The 25,428-nt window shown below is 38.3% G+C and overlaps 1 protein-coding gene across 1 annotated transcript in view; it reads left to right on the top strand.

Moving 5' to 3' along the window:
* LOC128695095 (speckle targeted PIP5K1A-regulated poly(A) polymerase-like) overlaps window positions 1-22,305 on the top strand; it is a 121,488-nt gene extending 99,183 nt beyond the window's left edge. The window contains exons 7-8 of the mRNA XM_070091432.1: window positions 5,359-5,547; window positions 8,520-22,305. Of these exons, the coding sequence (XP_069947533.1) occupies window positions 5,359-5,547; window positions 8,520-10,148 (1,818 nt within the window). The 3' untranslated portion in view covers window positions 10,149-22,305. The remainder of the gene's footprint in view (window positions 1-5,358; window positions 5,548-8,519) is intronic.
* Window positions 22,306-25,428: the final 3,123 nt, after the last annotated feature.

The following is a 25,428-nucleotide window of genomic DNA, read 5'->3' as shown; positions in this document are numbered from 1 at the left end:
GTAGTACCTCCCTGGGCGGTTGCTGTCTACCAACCTACTACCTATATACAGTAAATATATACAGGAAAACCTTATTTTTCACGTTGATACTTCATTGTGTTTTCCAATATAAAAAAAATGCAGATGCTAAATTTTGACCATTATTTGAATTCTGTAGTCTATATATTACTGTAAGAACAATAGAGTATATGGAGAGTAAAAGAAAGGTAAAGAGAGCAGTGAGAGAGTGCAAAAGGAGAGCAGATGTTAGAGTAGGAGAGGCACTGCCAAGAAATTTTAATGAAAATAAGAAAAAATTTTGGAGTGAGTCAAACAAGTTAAGAAAGCCTAGAGAATGAATGGATTTGTCAGTTAAAAACAGAGTTGGGGAGTTAGTAGATGGGGAGATGGAGGTTTTGGGTAGATGGCGAGAATATTTTGAGGAACTTTTAAATATCGACGAAGAAAGGGAAGCGGTAATTTCATCCACTGGCCAGGGAGGTATACCATCTTTTAGGAGTGAAGAACAGGGTGTGAGTGTGGGGGAGGTGTGTTAGGCATTACGTAGAATGAAAGGGGGTAAAGCAGCTGGAACTGATGGGATCATGACAGAAATGTTAAAAGCAGGGGGGATATACTGTTGGAGTGGTTGGTATTTTTGTTTAATAAATGTATGAAAGAAGGGAAGGTACCTACGGATTGGTGGAGAGCATTGTATAGTCCCTTTATATAAAGGGAATGGGGACAAAAGAGATTGTAAAAATTATAGAGGAATAAGTTTACTGAGTATACCAGAATGTAGGATTGTGGATGAGCAAGGAGGTTTTAGAGTGGGTAGGGGATGTGTAGATCAAGTGTTTACATTAAAGCATATATGTGAACAGTATTTAGATAAAGGTAGGGAAGCTTTTATTACATTTATGGATTTAGAAAAGGCATATGATAGAGTGGATATGGGAGCAATGTGGCAGATGTTGCAAGTATATGGAATAGGTGGTAAGTTACTAAATGTTGTAAAGAGTTTTTATGAAGATAGTGAGGCTCAGATTAGGGTGTGTAGAAGCTAGGGAGACTACTTTTCAGTAAAAGTAGGTCTTAGACAGGGATATGTAATGTCACCATGGTTGTTTAATATATTTATAGATGGGGTTGTAAAAGAAGTAATTGCTAGGGTGTTCGGGAGAGGGGTGGGATTAAATTATGGGGAATAAAATACAAAATGGGAATTGATACAGTTGCTTTTTACTGATGATACTGTGCTTATGGGAGATTCTAAAGGAAAATTGCAAAGGTTAGTGGATGAGTTTGGGAGTGTGTGTAAAGGTAGAAAGTTGAAAGTGAACATGGAAAAGAGTAAGGTGATGAGGTATCAAATGATTTAGATAAAGAAAAATTGGATATCATATTGGGGAGGAGTATGGAAGAAGTGAATGTTTTCAGATACTTGGGAGTTGACGTGTCGGTGGATGGATTTATGAAGGATGAGGTTAATCATAGAATTGACGAAGGAAGAAAGGTGAGTGGTGCGTTGAGGTATATGTGGAGACAAAAAAACGTTATCTATGGAGGCAAAGAAGAGAATGTATGAAAGTATAGCAGTACCAACACTCTTATATGGGTGTGAAGCTTGGGTTGTGAATGCAGCAGCAAGGAGGCGGTTGGAGGCAGTGGAGATGTCCTGTCTAAGGGCAATGTGTGGTGTAAATATTATGCAGAAAATTCGGAGTGTGGAAATTAGGAGAAGGTGTGGAGTTAATGTAAGTATTAGTCAGAGGGCTGAAGAGGGGTTGTTGAGGTGGTTTGGTCATTTAGAGAGAATGGATCAAAGTAGAATGACATGGAGAGCATTTAAATCTGTAGGAGAAGGAAGGCGGGGTAGGGGTCATCCTCGGAAAGGTTGGAAGGAAGGGGTAAGGGAGGTTTTGTGGGTGAGGGGCTTGGACTTCCAGCAGGGGTGCATGAGCGTGTTTGATAGGAGTGAATGGAAACAAATGGTATTTGGGACCTGACGATCTGTTGGAGTGTGAGCAGGGTAATATTTAGTGAAGGGATTCAGGGAAACGTTATTTTTAAATAGCCGGACTTGAGTTCTGGAAATGGGAAGTACAATGCCTGCACTCTAAAGGAAGGGTTTCGGGATATTAGCAGTTTGGAGGGATATGTTGTGTATCTTTATACATATATGCTTCTAAACCGTTGTGTTCTGAGCACTTCTGCAAAAACAGTGATTATGTGTGAGTGAGGTGAAAGTGTTGAATGATGATGAAAGGTTAGTAGAGAACAACCACCCAGGGAGGTGGTTGTTCTCTACTACCATCCTGCCAAGTGAGTGTAAAACAGAAGCCTGTAATTGTTTTACATGATGGTAGGATTGCTGGTGTCTTTTGTCTGTCTCATAAATATGCAAAATTATAGGTACGTCTCGCTTCTTCTACTTACACTTAGGTCACACTGCACATGCATATACAGTGGGCCCCTGGTTATCGGCTGGTTTGGTTATCGGCCAACTCGCTTATCAGCGGGTTTTTCTGTGCCCGGTTATCAGCCGTTTTGGACGCGTTCATCCACCGGCTGGGGCAGCTTGCACTTAAGTTTGGCTTTGTCTCTCGGTGGCTGAGGAAGCTTCTGCTCATGCATTAAAACATTTCACTTGTTTACCATTGTTTTTAGTGGGTTTTCCGTGCAACTGTGAAATAAGTAAAGATGGCTCCAAAGAAAGTGAGAAACGCCATGGAATTTAAGCGTGAAGTGATAGAAAAGTTTACCTAGTATGGGCCAACAGGCCTGCTGCAGTGTTCCTCCATTCTTATGATCTTATGTTCTTATGTATGAAGGTGGTGGAACTTGCTAGGATGTACAGCAAGAATAAATCAACAATTACATCCATCCTGGCAAAGAAAGAACAAATCAAAGATGCTAATGTTGCAAAAGGAGTAACTTTTCTAACTAAACAAAGGCCACCAATAATGGAAGAGATAGAAAAGTTATTATTATTGTGGATTAAGCAAAAAGAATTAGTGGGAGACAGTGTTGTGGAGTCAATCATTTGTGAGAAGGCAAAGCGGTTGCATGAGGATCTTGCAAAGAAAATGCCTGGAACAAGTGCTGCAGTTTGTGAATTTAGGGCCAGCTAAGGATGGTTTGATATACTATTTAAGAAGCGTAGTGGCATACACAGTGTTGTAAGGCATGGTGAGGCTGCAAGTTCTGACAAATGTGCAGCTGAAAATTATGTTCACGAATTCCAGGTCTATGTACAGGCTGAATGATTCGAACCCCAACAAGTGTTCAGTTGTGATGAAACAGGCCTGTTTTGGAAGAAAATGCCAAACAAGACCCACATTACCCAGGAGGAAAAGGCACTGCCAGGGCACAAGCCTGTGAAAGACAGGCTTACTCTTTTGTTGTGTGGTAATGCCAGTGGAGATTTCAAAGTGAAGCCTTTACTTGTGTATCACTCAGAAAATCCCAGAGTGTTCAAGAAAAACAATGTCATGAAGAATAGATTGTGTGTGATGTGGAAAGCTAATCATAATTCAAGGGTCACAAGGCAAATTTTCAAAGAGTGAGTTAATGATGTGTTTGGCCCAAGTGTGAAAAAATACCTCCTGGAAAAGAAATTGCCACTCAAGTGCCTCCTGGTACTGGACAGTGCTCCTGCACATCCTCGAGACTTGCAAGACCAAGTATTTAGGGACTTTAGTTTCATCACAGTGAAGTTCTTGCCTACTAACATCACTCCTCTTCTCCAGCCCATGGACCAGCAGGTCATTTCTAACTTCAGAAAACTCTACACAAAAGCAGTGTTTCAAAAGTGCTTTGAAGTGACCTCGGACACTCAGTTGACCCCAAGAGAGTTCTGGAGGAATCACTTCACTATCCTCCATTGCATAAGCCTTATAGGTAAGGCTTGGGAGGGAGTGACTTTGAACTCTGCATGGAGAAAATTGTGGCCAGATTGTGTCCAAGAGAGGGATTTTGAAAGGTTTGATGGTACTAGGGAAGTCCCTGGGGTTGGAGGTGAGTGACAAGGATGTGGAAGAGTTGGTGGAGGACCACAGGGAAGAGCTTACCATTGAAGAGCTGCAAGAGCTTCAACTTGAACAGCAACAGAATGCAGCTGAGGAACTTGCTTCAGAGGAGGAGGAAGAGGTATCAAGTATCAAGTTTATTAAGAGGTATCAAGTCGTTTTCCGGGGTTACTTCCCTTCTTTTAATGCCACTAGGACTAGCTTGAGAGTCACTGGACCTCTGTCGCACAACAAATCTGTCCATAGAGCTCTGTACCTCCCGTTCCTTTAAGATTTGCCTAGAATGGGCCAACCTTGTCATTGTAATAGTCACCAGCACGGCTTGCAATGGCTGTGCTAGGGTGCTTTTCATCCATAAAGATTTGCAGTGCAACCCACTTTGTACACATTTCCTTAATCTTTGAAGTAGGCACAATGTATTCCACAACCGGCAGGCTTTTCAGGGTTAGCCCCAAACCATTCAAAATCCTTCTTAATTTCCATACTAATTCTCACCCTTTTTACCAAAGGGTTGGCATTAGAAGCTTTCTTGGGGCCCATGGTGACTTATTTTGCAGTTACAAGCACAAAAAACACTGGAATAAAGTGAAATGTACCGAATGTATGCGTGGATGCGACCGCACTGGCTGGCTTGTAAACACTGGCACTGAGGCCACATGTGGGACGTGTCCCGGATGAATCGCGTGAGGCGAGTTTTTTAGCGTGAGGCGAGGCAAAATTTTTGCGTTAAAATGTATTGTATGGCGGATTTAACCTAACACAATGCCATCGTAAGGCGGGGGTCCGCTGTATATACACATCCTTTCGGGTTTTCTTCTATTTTTCTTACTAGTTCTTGTTCTTATTTATTTCCACTTATCTTCATGGGGAAGTGGAACAGAATTCTTCCTCTGTAAGCCATGCTTGTTGTAAGAGGCAACTAAAATGCCAGGAGCAAGGGGCTAGTAACCCCTTCTCCTGTATATACATATTACTAAATGTAGAAGGAGAAACTTCGTTTTTCTTTTTGGGCCACCCCAACTAGGTGGGATACGACCAGTGCATTGAATGAAAAGAAAGAAGTTTGTTAGTTAAACAGCACTGACTTGCATCATAGTTGATGTATGTTACAAATTAGCATTGCGTGTATAGGTAGAATATTCATGTTTGTTTTCGAATTTCTAACAAATTTTATCAATGTACAAAATGTACCAGCAGTTGTCTATATTTTACATTTTCATTACAAGTCATTAAAAAAAAATTACAGATAGTTTTATTTAAGGATTTTATAAGGTATTTGGCTGATTGCTGTACTATTAATGTTGTTTTGAGATAGAAATGGTATTACTATATAGTATTATCTTTACAGGTTCAAGCTGTTGCGAGAGCACGTGTACCAATTGTGAAATTTCAAGACACCCAAACAGGACTGATGGTTGACCTCTCGTTCCGCCATGGGATGCCTGTATATAACACACAGCTCATATACCAGTATTCAATCTCACACCCCTTGGTTCGACCATACCTGATGCTTATCAGGTACTGGGCCAAAATCCAGGTGGGGTTTCTTGGGTATTTTTTCATATGAAATGTCGACATATATTTTGCTTACATTATATTTATAGTATTCCACTTATTCATTTAGAAAGTTTTTTCTAAAGCCCTATGCAAGGTTCAAAAATTTTGTTACATTTATATATCAAGAACTGTTGATGTGTGAAAATTGAATTGAGTAAATTATTTGCATATGCAGCCTCTCCTCACTTAACGACGGAGTTCTGTTCCTAAGATCACATTGTTAAACGAATTTGTCGCTAAGTGAATAGCATATTATAATGGTAGTGGGTTTGTGTTAACCATCTTTGATATTGTTTTAATGTCACCCTTACACCATTTATAAAATTTCTGGTATATTTTTAAATGTTTTTACAGTAGTGTACTGTATATTGGAAAAAAAAACAGAATAGAGGAAATCAGCTCTAATATACATTATTCGGGTATAAATGCTGGTCAGAGAGCCCGTTGTAAGTCCGAGACGTTGGTAAATGAGTACGTCGCTAAGTGAGGAGAGGCTGTACAGTGCAACAAGTGGCTAATAACTCCTGTATAAATTACTAAATGTAAAAAGAAGAAAGCTTTAAGTTTCTTCTTTTTCAGGGTCACTCTGCCTTGGTGGGAGATGGCTGTTGTATTTAAAAAAAAAAGTGTAACAAGGGTTTATGATTCCAGTTAACATTAATCTGTCATGCTATCTAACATCCATCTTTGATGTCATCTAACATTTATATGTGCAACATTTGGATATCTTTTCTATGTAGATGTTTTGCCATCCAGTGGCTTTATCGATACAGTATATTACATGGACATCATCTGAAGACTGAAAATATGTACAGAAGACAGTAGAAGATGAGGTAATCAGTCCCTCAGCCTAGGAGCAAGTGATGAGCACTGTAGTCTTGAAAAATGTGAAGAATCAGATTCTTCTTGACTACAGTATTCATCACCTGCTCCTTGACTGAAAAACTGATTACTTCATCTTTTACTGTCGTCTGTATATGTATATTTCTACAGTCTTCAGATTATTCCCATGTATTGTATTGATAACGCCACTGGATAGCGAAACGTCTGCCAAGCAAAGATACCCAGATGTTGCACGTGTGTTTAATTCATCATCATGTTGGTATTGTCTACCATTGATATATAACATTCATAATGTGATACTGTATAACATTCATCTATGATGCTGTGCTCCTTAAAACAGAAAGCTTCCTTGTGCTCTGACTTTCTATTTTTTAAAATTTATCTGACTTTTTTGAGATTGCCAGTTCTTGTGGTGAATACATGTTCCCACATTCATTACAGATTGCGCTAGTGTATTTAGGATTATGTTCAAATAGTACACTTTTTATTCATGTGCAAATATTTTTTTAACGCAATGGCCATTTCCCGCCAAGGCAGGGTGACCCAAACAAGGAAGTTTATTCACCAAAATTCATTCAGTCACCATCTCTGCAGAAGTGTCGTGACATCACTGTCAGATTACCTCTTGGAGTGCAACATCTTGACCCCTCTTTCAGAGCCCAGGAACTGCCTTTCCCATCTCCAAAACTCAAGTCCAGCTAACTGATTTCCCTAAATCCCTTCATAAAAGTTACCCTGCTTATACTCCAAGAGTACATTCATTAAAACCCATTTGTCTAGATTCACTCTATTTACATCTGCTGAACTATTTACATCTCCCACACCATCTATATATATCCCTCAGTATCTACCTGTCTGTCTACCACACCATCTACAGTGTTACTGCTGGAGCTTTACAGCTCCACTGGCTCAGAATAAGTTATTCTGAGTCACCACTAGACCACATGGGAATGTTGTACTGTATTGTATATCTATATGCCTCTTTTTATTATTTTCCAACATGCTGGCTGTCTTCCACCATGGCAGGGTGACCCAAGAAAAGAAACACTTTCACTAGCATTCACGCTATCACTGTCTTTGCAAAGGTACCCAGATACGACAGTTTAGATAGATGTCACTCTAAACAGCAAATATCCCAAACTCCTTTAAAGTGCAGGCATTGTATTTCCAACCTCCAGGACTCAAGTCCAGTTGACTGGTTTCCTTGAATTCCTTCACAAAATTTCACCCTGCTCACACTGCAACAGCTTGTCAGGTCCCAAAAACCATTCGTCTCCACTACTATCTAACACACTCGCACGTGCCTGCTGTATATCCAAGCCCCTTGGACACACAACCTCTTTTATCCCCCTCCCTCCATCCTTTCCTAGGATGACCCCTTCTCCTCCTCCTATCCACTGCAGATTTATATACTCTCCAAGTCATCTTGTGCTCCATTCTCTCTGAATGACCAATTCACCTTAGCAACCCCTCCTCAGCCCTATGAATAATACTTTTAGTAACTCCAGCATTTCCTTCTTATTTCCACAATGTGAATTCTCTGCATCTATTTACCAGAAAAGTTATGTAATAAAAATTTTTGTGCTGTACTCTTTTGGTCTATTTTATCAGACCTTTACTGTGCTGCAGACAGATCAAGTGAAAAAGTGTAAGGCTGTGTCACTGGTGGAAGACTCTACTAGTGGAAGTAGGCCATGCTTTTAGATTAGGCAGATGAAGAATTCCCTGTATCAAGATCCCAAGATGTTGCTGTGTCTGACAGTTTTTATATAAATAGTTTAGAAAGCTGACACGTCAGTGAATGAGACGCTTATGCAACGTTTGAGTCTCAGATAATCGAAAGACGGGACCTACTGTGTCATTTTGGAAATTAATTTTGTAGCTATACATTATTAGGGCATTGAGTTTTTTATATAGCCACATATCTTGTCATTAGGTGACATTTGGCTCAGGACACCCTGCTCTAAAGTTAGAAAATATTTACATATTCTAGATATGAATTGCATTAGTTTTGTAGATATGAATTGCATTAGTGTTTTTTTTTTTTTTTTGTCCTTTTCCTGATATTTCATATTTCTGTGTACTGAAGGTTCTCTCTCTTTTCTTCAGGGTGTGGCAGGTGGAGGGCAGCCAACGTTTCTCATAACTAATTATGCCCTGACCATGCTTATGCTTTTTTACCTTATGTCAAGAGACACTCCCATAATTCCATCTGTAGCACATCTCAAGAAGAATCACCCTACAAAGTTCGATAATGTTATCAGTGGCTGGGATTGTTCTTTTAGTCGAGATATGAGTGAATGGAGTAGAGTGAAACACAGTGTGACTGTTATGGAGCTAGTCACAGAGTTTTTTACTTACTATGGGAAGTTTGAAGCTTCAAAATGGGTCATATGTCCACTGGCTGGAAAGCTGATTGATAAGAAGGCTCTCATAGATAGAGACTTGAATAGTCTTCCCCCATGCATGGTACGGTATTGTAGGCAAAATGTCAATATTCAGTTAAATACAGCACTGTGCCTACAAGATCCTTTTGAAAACAGTCATAACTGTACTAGGGGATTAAAAAATGGGCCTCTTGTAGAGTTTCAGTACAAGTGCCGTAAAAGTGCAGAAATCTGTGGGAATATACTGAGAGGAAAGCAGTCGTTGAGTGATTTTCTTAAACCAATCAAAATATCGCCAGAAGTACTTAAAGAAATATTCACAAATGACCCTGCTAAAGAAGTGGACCAGTCTATTGAGGAAATTATAACACTTGATGACTCTGATGATGCTTCACAGGATTCAGTTGAGGTTATAAATGTGTGTTCTGAAAAGAAGAGTAAAGCAAGTGTAAGCTTGAAATCCAACATTATCTCTCCATCATCAAAAGATTTTACCAAAATTGACAATGTGTCAGATGATGAGGAAGTAATTGTGGTAGTTTCTGGAAACACACGAGAAGTAACCACAAAAAGTGTAAAACACAGTACAGCATCTTCAGAAACGTCAGAAAATGGTGTTGGTAGTAGTAGGGAAGAAACTGATGAGGTGTCAGTGATATTGCCAGAAGGTGAACCAGAAAATAAACCTTATAAATTTTCACTAAATTTTTCTAAAATTCCTGAGTTTAGTATCACATTTGACGGTGCAGTGTCTGGTGGAAAGGATTTAATGACTGCTGCAGATGACATTGGGCAAGCTGCTTGTTCATTAGTTCATTTTGCCCTGCAACAATGCTTGAAAGTTGATGTGTCTGTTATTGAAGCCTTTGTAGGTGATAAAAAAAGGAAGTCCATTTCACAAGAAGAAAATTCTGACACAGGGAAACGCATAAAGGGAGCAGATGGAGAAAGTGTCCCAATAAGCACAAAGTATGGTAGGTTAGCACAGTACCATTGTGTAGCAGTCTCTCAACTGTGGGTGGGGAGAAAGCAAACTTCCAAAAAAGTTCCATGGATGAAGAATGTGACTCCCCTCCAGTTTGAGCTTGCTGTCACAGATGCTCAGGTCAGTACTTCTGGCATTATGATAAGCTCAAATTCATCAGATGATTCAGATAAGTTAGACTTCATGATTGAGTTGTGGCAGAAATGTAATGACCCTAGTAATATTCTTGTGACTGGAGACTCTAGATCAAGTGTAAAAATAACTCGTTCGCAGATGCAACCTATGTTCAGCTATCTTTCATCACTGAGCCAGAATCTTCTGAAAAAAGTGATGGTTTATGTTACATCAACTTCATCAAAAAGATAGTGTATACCTGTATTTCTCATAATTTTATGTAGTGTAATTTTTGTCATATAAGGTTTGTAAAGTATACAAATACATGTTAATATGGTGAGATGGACTTAGAAAATTTAATGGGCAAAGTAGATATATGTAGAGTAAATCCTCTCATAACACAACCCTACATAGTGTGATGTTTGCTTAATGCCATTGCAAAATTGCAACATTTCTTTCATAATGTTAGGAACCTTATGTTATTGCTCTTCATAAATCTAAAGGAAAAAAAAAAAAAAAAAAGGTAAGAAAATACTCATATAAGCTATGTGCAAAATTTGGACAGTAAACTATAAATTTTACAATCCTCATGCTGGGCAGTAGGCTGGACTACCTGCATGATTTGTCTGTGATATGGCTATTAAAATTTAATCCCAGCAAATGAAAAGTTATGAAAATCAAGAGAAGGGCAAAGACGACTAGAAGCAGTATACAAACTTGGAACAAAGGCTGCAAGCCTCCCTGAAAGAGAAGAAAGAACCTGGGGTGAGATTAGACCCCCGAGCATCTTGCTTGAGGTACACCTTAACCAAATAACTTCTGCAGCAAATGTGAGACTGATAAATTTAAGAGTAACTTTCAGGAGCCTCAACAAGAGGCATTGTAACCCTATACATGGCATATGTCGGTCCCATCTTGGGGTATGCAGTGCCAGTATGAAACCCACATCTGATAAAGCATTTATTACACACTTTACAGAAGCTGGAAAAGTGCAAAGATTTGCAGCAAGACAAGGCCCAGAACTGAGAAGTATGACCTATGAGGACAGGCTAGAGGGGTTAAGCCTAATGTCATTAGAGGACAGAAGGCCTAGAGGTGACATGATTACAGCATACAAAATACTGAGATGATTTGACAAGGTAGACAGGGTGAGTCTATTGGGGTGGCAGACCTCAGGTACACTAAGGGCACAGCTAGAAATTGAAAAGAAAGAACAGTCACAGGGATGTTAGGAAACAACACTTGTCTAGTCTTAGAGTGGTCATGAAGTGGGACAACTTAAACAGTGAAGTGGTTAAAAGGCAGGATCTATATGTAGTTTTAAGAATAGGTATGACAGGGCTCATGTAACCAGGAGAGTGAACCCAGTAGCATACAATTTGGTAAGGAAATGTGCCTATCATATATATGTTTACATGTGCATGGTCTCCATGGGGAAGTGGAACAGAATCCTTCCTCCGTAAGCCATGCGTGTCGTAAGAGGCGACTAAAATGCCGGGAGCAAAGGGCCACCCCACCTCAGTGGGATACAGCTGGTACATTGAAAGAAAGAAGAATGTGCATGGTACCCTAGTATTGAGTTGATAAGCCTCTGTACATCTAACTAGGCCCAGCATGGTCACATGAACACACACTGTACATGTCTATGTCAGTGAGTAACATCTATTAGAATGTAAGGTAAGATCAGATTTATATTTGACATTAGGTTGTTTTAAAAAAAAAAAAAACTTTTGGCATTTTTCAAAGTGGTAAGAGTGTAACATTTGTAACTCTCCACAAGTTATTTTGCATTCAGTAACACTATTTTACATAGGATGACAATTTTGAGGAATGTATCCTGTGTTATGAGATGGTTTACCCTAGTGTGAAAGAGGACACAAGAAATCCATTTAATCAGAGATAATAAATTTAGAAATTCTGAGATATATTTCACAAAGGTTTATTTGAATGCTGCAGGAAGTTGATGTATATTTTTTAAGTGGGCATTTAACAATGCTGGTATTGCAGTTGAACTTTTTCCTCATTTTCAGTTAAGTCTAACTCTGTCTCGCATGAATGGTTCAGTTTTTACAAATAACATTTTCATTATTAACTTTGACCACTTGCAACATAGAATAAAAGAGTTGATAATGGTAAATGTATTATGGATAAACAATATTTTCTGTAGTTAAAAATATAAGGTGGGAATCATACAGTAGTAAAGAATTAATGACCTTTGAGTTTTATCTAATAATGCAGTATATAAGTCTCTCTATAAAATAAAGTATCTGTACTAAGACAAGAAGCCTGAAGAACTAGATGGAATAAGTAAAGTAACTAAATAATGTATATACATATGTATAAAGTGGTCAGTTTGAACACTGTTTTTGTTTTTGTGCTTGCATACATATATATCAATTTATGTATGTATATCAATGTGTAACAACATTCTCACCCCCAAATGACTGGTACACGTTACCTTTTTTTTCCCCACAAATTTGATTAAATAAATTCATGCAAATATATATACTGTAAATAAAACTTGTGGGTATGATATAAGGTAATATAACTTAAGATGTATATACTGTATAGTATTGGTTTTTGAATGCAGTTTATACCACCCACATGAGGTGCAGCTCCTGGTTATTGGGAACAAGAATGTAAATGCAGTTAGCATACTGTATCCCTTAAATTATATTTCTAAAATGTTTCCCATTTTAACCATTTCAGGGTCCAGAGGCCAAATTTCAAAGTGTGCGCCAGGGTCCAAGAATTTAAAAAAAAAAATTTTGTTATATTTTCTTATGAAATGGTAGAGAATCTTTTTCTGAAGGTAATAAAACAAAGGGTACGAAATTTGATGGAAAATTGATGAAATTATACTCTCACGAATTTTGATGTGTCAGCGATATTTACGTATCGGCGATTTTACCGACATTGACTCCCATTTTAGGCCAATTATATTATTCCAGTCAACCAAATTCTTAGCTATTTCACTAGTATTACTTCTATTCTATCGATTGAGCACAAAAAATCGCCACGTCAACCATTTCAACTGCAAAATAAAATGATCGGAAATTGGTAATTTGGCCAATTTAACACAAAGTTCAAAATATTCCACTTTCAAAATAGGGTCCAGAATAAACACTGCAGGTATTCCTGGCACTGAACTAACATTTCCTCTGTTCATTAATTATGTTTTCAGGCTTTACAAATGAATTCCATTTTGATTTTTTATTGGCCCTTGTGGTTTAGCACTTCTTTTTTATTTTAATAATAATAATAATAATAATTGATTTTTTTATTCAAACCAAAATTAGAAGATTTACTGTCATGTAATATTGTAATAATTGTATAAATAATATCACCACATTTGTGAACATATATTAGACCCACCAGCTGGCGTGTATTAGACGTATGAGGTCATTTGTTTACTCTTGAACATCGGCAAAAATTTAACATTTCCACTACTTTGAGCTCGGTTTCTAGTCATTTCCAGTACTAAAACCAAAATCATTATGTCTGTAATATATCTTCCATTCTATTGAATGAGACCAAGAAATTGCAAATACAACTATAAAAAAACATACTAAAAAACACTGCAAAGTCGCTGTTTTAGTCGAAAATTACGGTCTCAGTTTTTTCTCTCATTATGCACTGTGCTGCAGGATTTGTTTTAGGTGATGCACACATACCACATAGATGTATTCTCTCATATCTAGGCCTAAATTTACCGCTCACAACTTATCAGAGTGAGCTGAGCTCATGGCGTAGATCTACAGTTTGGACCCTCAACTCAAAGCCGTAGAACTATGGCATGGACCCTGAAAGGGTTAAGTGAGACTACTTGCAAAGTAACACAACAATGACACGGTGGAAGTAGATGTCTATCTGGGGTTCAGATATACACATGACAAGACTCAATCATGTTCATCAAAACTTAGGAGGCTGGACCAAGAGCTTGAGCTTCCTATGCCTCCTTCACCACTCCATGTTCAAACTCAAATTCAAACACCATATACCATATTTTGTGGCAAACAAGATGCTCAGTGTCATGGAGTACCCCCCACCCCCCACCCATTCTGACTGCCTAAATTTTGGAGAAAAGATAAACAGTATTTCAACCTCCAAGATACTGGGTAAATAAAAAAAAAAAATAGCATCTTCAATGCTGTAAAATACCACATGTGGAATTTCCTTAAGTTTATTGGCTATAATTTGTGCACAGCCTGTCACTAATTTGTCATAAAAAGGCCTTCTACAGCCTCTCCTCACTTAACGACGGAGATAGGGGCCTAAGACCCCATTGGTAAATGATTTCGTGGCTAATCGAGGAATGACCCTTTACTGACACTTCCAAAGTGTCACCACCCAAAATTAAAACATTCAGTTTTATGTTTGTTGGGAAATTCCTTTCAATCTGTTTATTATCAATGGTAATACAGCATGAAAAAGGTCAATGACTTACTTCCAAGATATTTTAGGAAACATGCATAGCTGATTACTTGCTTTTTTTTTTTTTTTCAAGAAAATTGCACTTTTTTTCAGGGTAAGAGTGATCTTCTATAGTTACCCTTCAGGTGTGTAACGTTTTCTGTATTGGTTGCAGTCACTTTTTTTGTTTGTTTGTTTTTATCCCTCTCTGCCCTCCACCCTTCAATGCCTCTCTATATAATGTAAGTTTTTATTAATTTGGGCATCTTTATCATGCTTCTACATTATTTATGTTTTTTTTTTTTTTAACAAATTGGCCGTCTCCCACCGAGGCAGGGTGACCCAAAAAGAAAGAAAAAATCCCCAAAAGAAAACAATTTTCATCATCATTCAACACTTTCACCTTACTCATACATAATCACTGTTTTTGCAGAGATGCCCAGAACACAACAGTTTAGAAGCATATACGTATAAAGATACACAACATATCCCTCCAAAATGTCACTATTCCAAACCCCTCCTTTAAAGTACAGGCATTGTACTTCCCATTTCCAGGACTCAAGTCCGGCTATATAAAAATAACCGGTTTCCCTGAATCCCTTCACTAAATATTACCTTGCTCACACTCCCTAATATTATTCTGGAATAAATATGATAGGTATATAACCTTTATTGATAGTAATGGTATAATTGTACAGTGGACCCCCATCCTACGATATTAATCCGTTCCTGAGAGCCCATCGTAAGATGAAATGATCGTAGGTTGAATTAATTTTTCCCACAAGAAATAATGGAAATCAAATTAATCCGTTCCTGACACCCCAGAGTATGGAAAAAAAAATTTACCACATGAAATATACATTTTCCTACACACACAAATAAGGAGACATGCATAAAAACTATTATTGTGTAATGAACAATAAATGACGCTTACCTTTATTGAAGATCTGCTGATGAGTGATGGGATGGGAGGAGGGGAGATGATGTAGGTTATTTTTTGGAAGGGGAATCCCCTTCCATGAGGACTTTAGGTAGCATGTCCTTTTCTGGGGTTACTTCCCTTCTTTTAATGCCACGGGGAACAACTTGACAGTCACTGGACCTCTGTCGCACCACAAATCTTTCCATAGAGCTCTGTACCTCTCGTTCACAACATCGTCATTGTAATAGTCACCAGCACGGCTTGCAGTAGCTGTGTGAGGGTGATTTTCATCCATAAAGGTTTGCACTTCAACCCACTTTTCACACATTTCCTTAATCTTTGAAGAAGGCAACTTCTTCAATTTCTCTCTCCCCTCCTCTGAAGCAGTTTCCTCAGGTCTGGCCTCTTGCTGTTGCAGATGCTCTTGCAGCTCATCAGTGGTAGTTCTTCATCGTCCTCCTCCACCAACTCTTCCACATCCTCCCCACTAACCTCCAACCCCATGGACTTCCCCAGTGCCACAATAGATTCCACAACTGCCATAGGCTCCTGAGGGTTAGCCCCAAACCCTTCAAAGTCCCTCTGTTCTACACATTGTGGCCACAATTTCCTCCAAGTAGATTTCAAGGTCCTCTTAGTCACTCCCTCCCAAGCCTTACCTAAAAGGTTTACACAACTGAGGATACTAAAGTGATCTTTCCAAAACTCTCTTAGGGTCAATCGAGTGTCTGAGGTCACTTCAAAGCACTTTTGAAACATAGCTCTTGAGTAGTTTTTTGAAGTTGGAAATGACCTACTGGTCCATGGGCTGGAGGAGAGGAATGGTATTAGGAGGCAAAAATTTAACCTTGATGAAGCTCATGTCCCCAGAAATTCGCTCTGCCAAGTCTGAAGGATGACCAGGAGCATTGTCTAATACCGGGAAGCACTTAAGGTCCAATTTATTTTCCAGGAGGTAATTTTTCACAGTGGGGGCAAACACATGGTGAAACCAGTCATAGAAAAAGTCTCTAGTGACCCATGCCTTACTGTTTGCCCTCCACATCACACACAAATTAGCCTTGAGGACATTGCTTTTCCTGAACACTCTGGGATTTTCAGAGTGATACACCAATAAAGACTTCACTTTGCAATCACCACTAGCATTACCACACAACAAAAGAGTAAGCCTGTCTTATAAGCCTGTGTATAAGCCTGTCTTTCATAGGCTGAGTAATGTAGGTCCTGTTTGGCATTTTCTTCCAAAACAGGCCTGTTTTGTCACAATTAAACACTTGTTCAGGTTTCAATTCTTCAGCTTCTATGTACTCCTTGAATTCCTTCACATATTTTTCAGCTGCTTTTTGGTCCGAACTGGCAGCCTCACCATGCCTTATCACACTATGTATGCCACTACAATTCTTAAATCTCTCAAACCAACCTTTGCTGGCCTTAAATTCACGCACATCACCACTAGTTGTAGGCATTTTTTTAATTAAATTGTCATGCAACTGCTTTGCCTTTTCACATATGATCACGTGAGAGACGCTATCTCCTGATAACTGTTGTTTGTTTATCCACGCCAATAACAGTCTCTCAACGTTTTCGAGCACTTGCAATCTGTGTTTCATAAAGATACTTGCACCTTTTGCAACAACAGCTTCCTTGATTGCCTGTTTGTTGGCCAGGATAGTAGAGATGGTTGATTGGGGTTTGTTGTACAACCTGGCCAGCTCAGAGGCACGCACTCCACTTTCTTACTTATTCATTATCTCCTCCTTCATTTCAATAGTAATTTTCACCCTTTGTCTCACAGGGTTGGCATTAGAAGCTTTCTTTGAGCCCATGGTGGCTTATTTAGCAGTTAGAAGCACTAAAAACACTTTAATAATAGAAAATGTTCTGAATCTATGCGTGTGAGCGACCGCTCTGGGTTGTAAACGATGGCACACTAACTGAAGGCAGGCCAGCTGAGGTGCGCTCAGGCCGGACATACATGTGGATGCATTCCGGACGAATGCTGTAGGTCGAATTTTTCAACGTACATCGAGGTCAAATTTTTACGCTGAAATGCATTGTAGGTCGGTTTTAACCTAGGTTGGGGACATCATATGTCGGGGACCACTGTACAATATTTTATAGATAGTGCCGTGAGCTTACACATCCGTACATCATGGTGAAGCATGACTTACTGAGACACACTGCTGGTGCCTTCTCCCTGTCTCTCGTATAGCCCCAGCCCAGCACACCCTCCAATACCTCTCCATATACAGTGGAACCTTGGCTTACAAATTTCATCCGTTCCGTGGACTTGTTCGTACCCTGATTTGTTTGTATGCTGGGTCAATTTTCCTCATTTAAATTAACTGAAATGCAATTACAGTGGACCCTTAACTAACGGCGGCATCAAATAATGGCAAATTCGTCTAATGGCGCTCTTTGGCATAAAAAAATGGCTCTACCAACTGCAAAAAACTCATCTAACGAAGTTCGTCCCGAACTTGTCCATGGGGCTGGAGCGCGGCCTGAGCAGCTCCAGCCACTCCACGACTCCATGTACAGCCAGTGTGCCAGTGTTTACAAGCAGTTTCGGTTGACTCTAAGTGTACCTGCGATATATTTTGTATTCCAGTGTTTTTAGTGCTTGTAACCGCTAAATAAGCCACATGGGCCCAATGAAAGTTTCTAGTGCCAGCCCTATGATAAAGAAGGAAAAAAACAATAAAATTCAAGAAAAAACTCAGCAAAGCACCAAAGTGGAGGAGGAAGAGAGAGGGGAGAATGTGCCTTCTGCAGTGATTCATTGATTCTATGATATGTATGATACTTATGTAGCAGGTATCGATAAAGGCTATAGTGCTAGCCAGCGATAAAGTGTAGAATTAACAGTGTAGCAAGTAAGTTAAGCAAGCAAGCGATAGAAAAACGACACGAAAGTAACTCTCCAATGTTGTTGGATGTGTGTACATCCGCTGAACATACACCGGCCTGCTATCTTCCACTACCCTAAACCTCTGCAAGCATCTCCTCCATGAAACTAACTAATTAAACTAACATCTCCAAGGTAAGTGTAAATATAAAAGTGTAAGCATAAAAGTAAATATATTAAGTAAGTATAAAAGGACCCCAATGGAAATGCGTAAATCACTCCGACTTTTTTGGGTTATCCTAGGTACTTTACACATATGCTGCTGTGTATCATAATCTATGTAACTATTTGTGTATACCTGAATAAACTTATTTATAAATTAAAATGTAAATATTTCTTATTTATACGCTGTATAGTCCTTGTGGCTTAGCGCTTCTTTTTTATTATAATAATAATTCTTATTATTATCACTGATTTCATCATTGCTTAGTTAATCTTAAGTTAATTTTAAGCCAGCCCGTAATGCTATGCATATAAGTGGCTTTGGCATGCTGCTCTTAACTGTATTTTTTGTACCTCTGTATGTATGCTTAAATTACTAAATAAATAAATAAATAAATAAATAAATAAATAAATAAATTTATAAATTACATTGGCTTAGCGCTTCTTTTTGATTATAATAATAATATAAATTACATACATTGTTTAAGTGTGATGGTGGTGCTGACAGAAGCCTCCACCGCCACCAACATGGCTTCTCTCAGTGGTTTCCCTTAAACTCAACAATAACACTTAAACCATTTACTCCTCTCATACATTATGGCAAATTTTATTCATTCTAGAGTATATATCATGTTTCTATGTTATTAATATTGTTTATAATGTCACATTAGATGAATTGTGATAGAAAATAAGCCATAGAGATGAGATTAGCATCATATTGAAGCATAATAAACTTGTCTTCCTTTTGCCTCCTACGTGTCTTGTCATACACCAACATTATGACATATTTTATTCATTTTAGAGTATGTATCATGTTTCTATGTTATTAATATTGTTTATAATGTCATATTAAATGAATTGTGATAGATAAATAAGCCGTAGAGATGATATTAGCGTCATATTGAAGCATAATAAACTTGTCTTCCTCTTGCCTCCTAAGTGTCTGTCATACACCAACAAGTCGAGTCAGTAAAGATAAGTCAATAAAGGTAAGTGTGATGTTAAATATTCATTTATCCATTTTATTAGTGCTTTATATTTATTTGTCATTTTTTCTGTATGTATAGTATTTATATTTAATCTTTAAAAAAATTTTTTTTTTCATACTTTGGGGTGTCAGGAACGGATTATTTCTATTTCCATTATTTCTTATGGGGAAAATTAATTCGACCAACGGCAAATTCGACTAATGGCAAGCTCTCTGGAACGGATTAATGCCGTTGGTTGAGGGGTCCACTGTAATTCGTTCCTGCTCTCAGGAGGCATGACAAAATAACCCTATTATCAACTCTACGGCTTATTTATCTGTCACAATTCATCTAATTTGACGTAATAAACAATATAAATAACATAGAAACCTGATATACACTCTAGAATGAATAAAATATGTCATTACATGGACAGCGGAGGGAGGAGGATTGTGGTCACGAGAGTGGTTGCGCATTCTCGCTGTGAAAACATCAGAGGTGTTATTATAAGAGAAAACAGAGTTTGTGAGGCTGAATTAGATCTGGTGTACATACGATATTTACACTTTTCTTAAGAATTATCTCGCTACACTACGTATCTCCTGTGAGCTGTTTCTCTGCCAACCATGTCAACAGCAGCTTTTCCATCTTTTCATTGACAGAGGTCTGCTGCTTTTAAATTACTGTAATGCCCTTTGCTGGCACTATAGCCTTTATAGACTCCCTCTGCTTTAGTATTGTACATATAGTAGAGGGGCTACGCTTGTACTCACTCGCTAAGTCTTTAACCCTTGTACCTAGTCTTTGCTTATCAATGATTTCTTGCTTTAATTCCATGCAAATCGTCCTCTTTTTCTTCTGGGCACTGTCCTTATCACTTGCTTTCTTCGGACCCATGATTAGAAGAAAGAAATCTGGCGGCTTAACTGCACAAAACGTAAGGAAATCACAAGAATTCTTTGCACCGCGAGGGCAGCTCCGTAAGCACATGTGTAAGTAAGTAAGTAAGTTTATTCAGGTATACACAAATACAGTTACATAGAATTATCATACATAGCAGCATATGTGTAGAGAACCTAGGATAACCCAAAAAAGTCAGACAGAGTGACTTATTTCCATTGGGGTCCTTTATATTTCCATTGGTGACCATTGTGGTGGTGTTCTCAAACTAAATTATACGCAGTATGTACATATTATTATTCTTTCTTCCAACACACCGGCCATATCCCACCGAGGCGGGGTGGCCCAAAAGGAAAAACGAAAGTTTCTCCTTTTACATTTAGTAATATATACAGGAGAAGGGGTTACTAGCCCATTGCTTCTGGCATTTTAGTTGCCTCTTACAATGTGCATGGCTTATGGAGGAAGAATTCTGTTCCACTTCCACATGGAGGTAAGAGGAAATAAACAAGAACAAGAACTAGAAAGAAAATAGAAGAAAACCCAGAAGGGTGTGTATATATATGCTTGTACATGTATGTGTAGTGTGACCTAAGTCTAAGTAGAAGTAGCAAGATGTACCTGTAATCTTGCACATTTATGAGACAGAAAAAAGGACACCAGCAATCCTACTATCATGTAAAACAATTACAGGCTTTCGTTTTACACTCACTTGATAGGACGGTAGTACCTCCCTGGGCGGTTGCTGTCTACCAACCTATAACATATCATTACCTATAATATATCATTATTATTATAATTATTATTATTGTACTATTACGTATTATATTATTATATTTTTTTTTTTTTTTATTATATTATTATATTATATGTAATTATTATTACGTATTATTATCATTATTATTAGTATGTACATATTATAATAATTATTATAACAATAATAATACAATGTACTAGTAATAATAATAATAGTAAGGAGAAACTTCAAAAGGCTGCTAGTAGTTGGCACCACCATCAGCAAAACATTCGTAACCACAACTAGTACACTTTTCACCTGTCTAGACTTCAGTAGTCTATTAGTATTAGGTTATGTCTTCCTAAAATGCCTCAGCATGATAGTGGCTTTCTTTGCTCCACTCATATTATGATATGTAAACACACATTGTAACCTTTGCAAAGAAAAAAATATTTTTATTTATTTATTTAACCCCTTGACTGTCGCAACCCCTTATCCTGAGGTCTCTCCTGGTGTCGCAAAAATTAAAAAAAAAATTATTTTTTCTTATGAAATGATAGAGAATCTTTTCCTGATGGTAATGAAACCAAAAGTACAAAATTTGATGGAAAACTTACAGAATTATGCTCTCACGAAGTTAGCGACCTTGGCAATATTTACGAATCGGCGATTTCGCTTACTTTGAGCCCTATTTTCGGCTAATTCCGTTGTTCCAGTCGACCAAACTCACAGCTATTTCTTTAGAACTCCATTTTTTCTATCAATTGAGTACAAGAAACTGCCCATTTACTAATTTCAACTACCCAATAACATGGTCAGAAATTTACAATTTGGCCAATTTCACGAAAATTAAAAAATATGACAATTTCAAAATAGGGTCCAGAATGAACAATGCAGACATTCCTGGCTCTAAAATAACATTTTCTTTGTTCATCGGTCATGTCTCCAGGCCCCTCTGATATTACTCTTGCTTTCTATTTTTAATTTTTATTCAAACAAAAAATATAAGATTTACTGTTATACAGACTACTGCAATATTGTAATAATTGTATAAATAATGTCAACCCATTCATGACTGCATATTAGAATGGCTAGTTGGACATTTACTGGGCAATGACATCATTTGTTTACTTTCGAACATTGCAAAAATCAAACATTTCCCCTACTTTGAGCTCCATTTCAAGGTTCTTCCACAAATTCAGCATTTTAATTAAAAAAAAATGGTCAGAGTTTTTTTTTCTCATTATACACTGTGTGCTGCAGGACTTTTTTTATACGGTGCACACTGACCACACACACCCATTCTCTCACATGTGAGCCTACCAGCTTTCTCCTGCTTGATTTGAAGCTGCTAGAATTTGAGTATGTACGTATACGTCAAACACGGTGGCTTGTAAGACGTATATATACGACCAAAACAGTCAAAGGGTTAAGGAACCTCCTTTGAGGAGTAAGTTTGCATCCTGAAATTTCCTTTGTATCCAGAAGCAAAAAATCGACCAAACGACGGTTCGTATCCTGAAAAATTCACATGGAGCATTTGTAAGCCGAGGTTCCACTGTATGTCAGTTTTTATTAGTTTGGGCCTCTTTATCATGCTTCTACGTTATTTATTCAAGATTTTTATTCATCCATGGCTTGTCGTAAATGTTTCTGTTGATTCCTCACCTTCTCCTGCCTTCAGAGTCTCAAAGGTACTGCATGCCTTGGCTTGAATAATTAAAAGGCTCATCTTCATTCTTTTTTGTATCTGATCATCAAGCCAGATCGCCAGTAATTTCTCCATTTCATGAATGAGGCCTTTCTGTTGCCTAGCTTTATGGCTTGAAATCCTGTCGATACTTTCACTGCCTCTTTCACTCTATCTTTATCATTCAAAATAGTGGAAATGGTAGAATGTGCCAGCTTCAAGTCATCGGCTATCACTTGTACTTCTTACCAGCTTCATACTCGTTTATAATCTTCATTTTCACCTCAAAATCAAGAGCCTTCCTTTGTTTCTTAGCTCTTCCTTCAGGTGAAGTCGAGATCTTCCCTTTTGCCGACATTTTGTACTATGGGATGCACAATAAAGTGCAAATTTATACATATATGTAGTCTTGGAGACAGTGAAAGCCAGTGTACTGAGTAGCTGTAGGAAGGAGTCTGAGATACTTGACATTGAGATGCTGCTCTGCCTGTATGTCACATGTATTTTGTACAGGTTTGGTAGCTGACATTTAAACCACTCCAGAGCAATTGTTATTATTATTACCATCCACATACCTTGTTCACTGAATTTAATCATTTATTAAGCTGCCACGAGAGACAGAGAATGTAATAATAATAATGTAATAATTAATAATAATAATAATCATAATAACAATTGCTCTGGAGTGCTTTAAATGTCAGCTACCAAACCTAAACAAGATACATATGACTTTAAAGTGCCCCAGAGTGATTATTAATTATATTTTAATAATAATAATAATAAAATATAATTAAAAATAAAATATAATTAATAATCACTCTGGGGCGCTTTTTTTGTTATACGTATCTTGTATAGGTTTGGTAGCTGACATTTAAAGCACTCCATAGCGATTTCTATCATCATTATCAATCATCATTATCAATCATTATCAATCATTATCAATCATTATCAATCATCATCATCAATCATCATCAATCATCATCATCAATCATCATCATCAATCATCATCATCAATCATCATCATCATCAATCATCATCATCAATCATCATCAATCATCATCATCATCAATCATCATCATCAATCATCATCATCAATCATCATCATCATCATCATCATCATCATCATCATCAACATCATCATCATCAACATCAACATGACCAACCGACCTTGTTCACTGAGCTTAATAATTTCTTAATGAAACTGCCACGAGAGACCGAGAATGTAAACACAGGAACACACCAGCTAACCCCTTTACTGTGAACTTCTTTTGTACTTCTTCTGTTTTTCTCTCTTTCCTCTTCCAAGTGCTGCTGCACTTCTATCTTGTACTATGGGGTGCACAATCAAGTACAAATTTGTACAAATATGGTGTCTTGGAGACTTTAATAGCTAGTGTAGCGAGTGGCTGTAAGAAGGAGATTGAGATGCTTGATGCTGAGACACTGCGCTGCCAGTTTCCGTGACCCAAGTTCTCATATGGCATAAAATACTGTCTCATCTGAGAGCCTGTCGTAACTCCGAGTTGTCGGTAAACGAGTACGTCAGTAAGTGAGGAGAGGCTGTATTATATAATGATTCAGTTTTGATTGATTACATTTGTCTAAACATTTGAGACTATTATTTAATTTAGCTGGTCAAATTGAGTAAAGGTAATGTACTGCATTGAGTAAGGTAATTAGTATTCAGCATCTCCAAGATATGCACCTTTCTTTACCATCTACAGTGATTTATGTTGACAAAGTGATTATCCCTATTTTTATGAAAAAATCAGAAACTTATGCTGACCTGTTTCTAATGATGATGAGTGTTTCTTTTTTGGGTCACTGTAATTACCTTGGTAAGAGATGGCCTGTGTGTGTGTGTGTGTGTGTGTCTTCTCACCTAATTGTGGTTGCAGGGGTCGAGACTCAGCTCCTGGCCCCGCCTCTTTACTGATCGCTACTAGGTCCTCTCCCACTCTGCTTCCTGAGCTTTGTCATACCTCTTCTTAAAACTATGTATGGTTCCTGCCTCCACTACTTCACTTGCTAGGCTATTCCACTTCCTGACGACTCTATGACTGAAGAAATACTTCCTAACATCCCTGTGACTCGTCTGAGTCTTCAGCTTCCAATTGTGACCCCTTGTTTCTGCGTCCCCTCTCTGTAACATCCTGTCTCTCTCCACCTTGTCTATTCCCCGCAGTATCTTGTATGTCGTTATCATGTCTCCCCTGACCCTTCTGTCCTCCAGTGTCGTCAGTCCAATTTCCCTCAACCTTTCCTCGTACGACATTCCCCTGAACTCTGGAACTAGCCTTGTTGCAAACCTCTGTACTTTCTATAACTTCTTGACATGCTTGACCAGGTGTAGGTTCCAGACTGGTGCTGCATACTCCAGTATGGGCCTAACACACAGTGTACAGTGTCTTGAACGATTCCTCATTAAGGTATCGGAATGCTATTCTCAGGTTTGCCAGGCGCCCGTATACTGCAGCAGTTGTTTGGTTGATGTGTTCTCCGGTGACGTGCTCGGTGTTATGGTCACCCCAAGATCTTTCTCCCTGAGTGAGGTCTGTAGTTTGTCCACCTAGCCTATACTCTGTCTGCGGTCTTCTTTGTCCCTCCCCAATCTTCATGACTTTACATTTGGCAGGGTTGAATTCGAGAAGCCAGTTTCTGGACCACGTGTCCAGCCTGTCCAGGTCTCTTTGCAGTCCTGCCTCATCCTCATCCGATTTAATTCTTCTCATCAGCTTCACATCATCTGTGAATAGGGACACTTCAGAGTCTGTTCCTTCCATCATGTCGTTCGCATATAACAAAAATAGCACTATTCCTAGAACTGACCCCT

The sequence above is a fragment of the Cherax quadricarinatus genome, chromosome 35 (genome assembly GCF_038502225.1).
Source record: "Cherax quadricarinatus isolate ZL_2023a chromosome 35, ASM3850222v1, whole genome shotgun sequence".
Classification (NCBI taxonomy): Eukaryota; Metazoa; Arthropoda; class Malacostraca; order Decapoda; family Parastacidae; genus Cherax; species Cherax quadricarinatus.
Note: the sequence above shows the minus strand (reverse complement) of the source record. Positions and strands in the feature narration are given on the sequence as shown.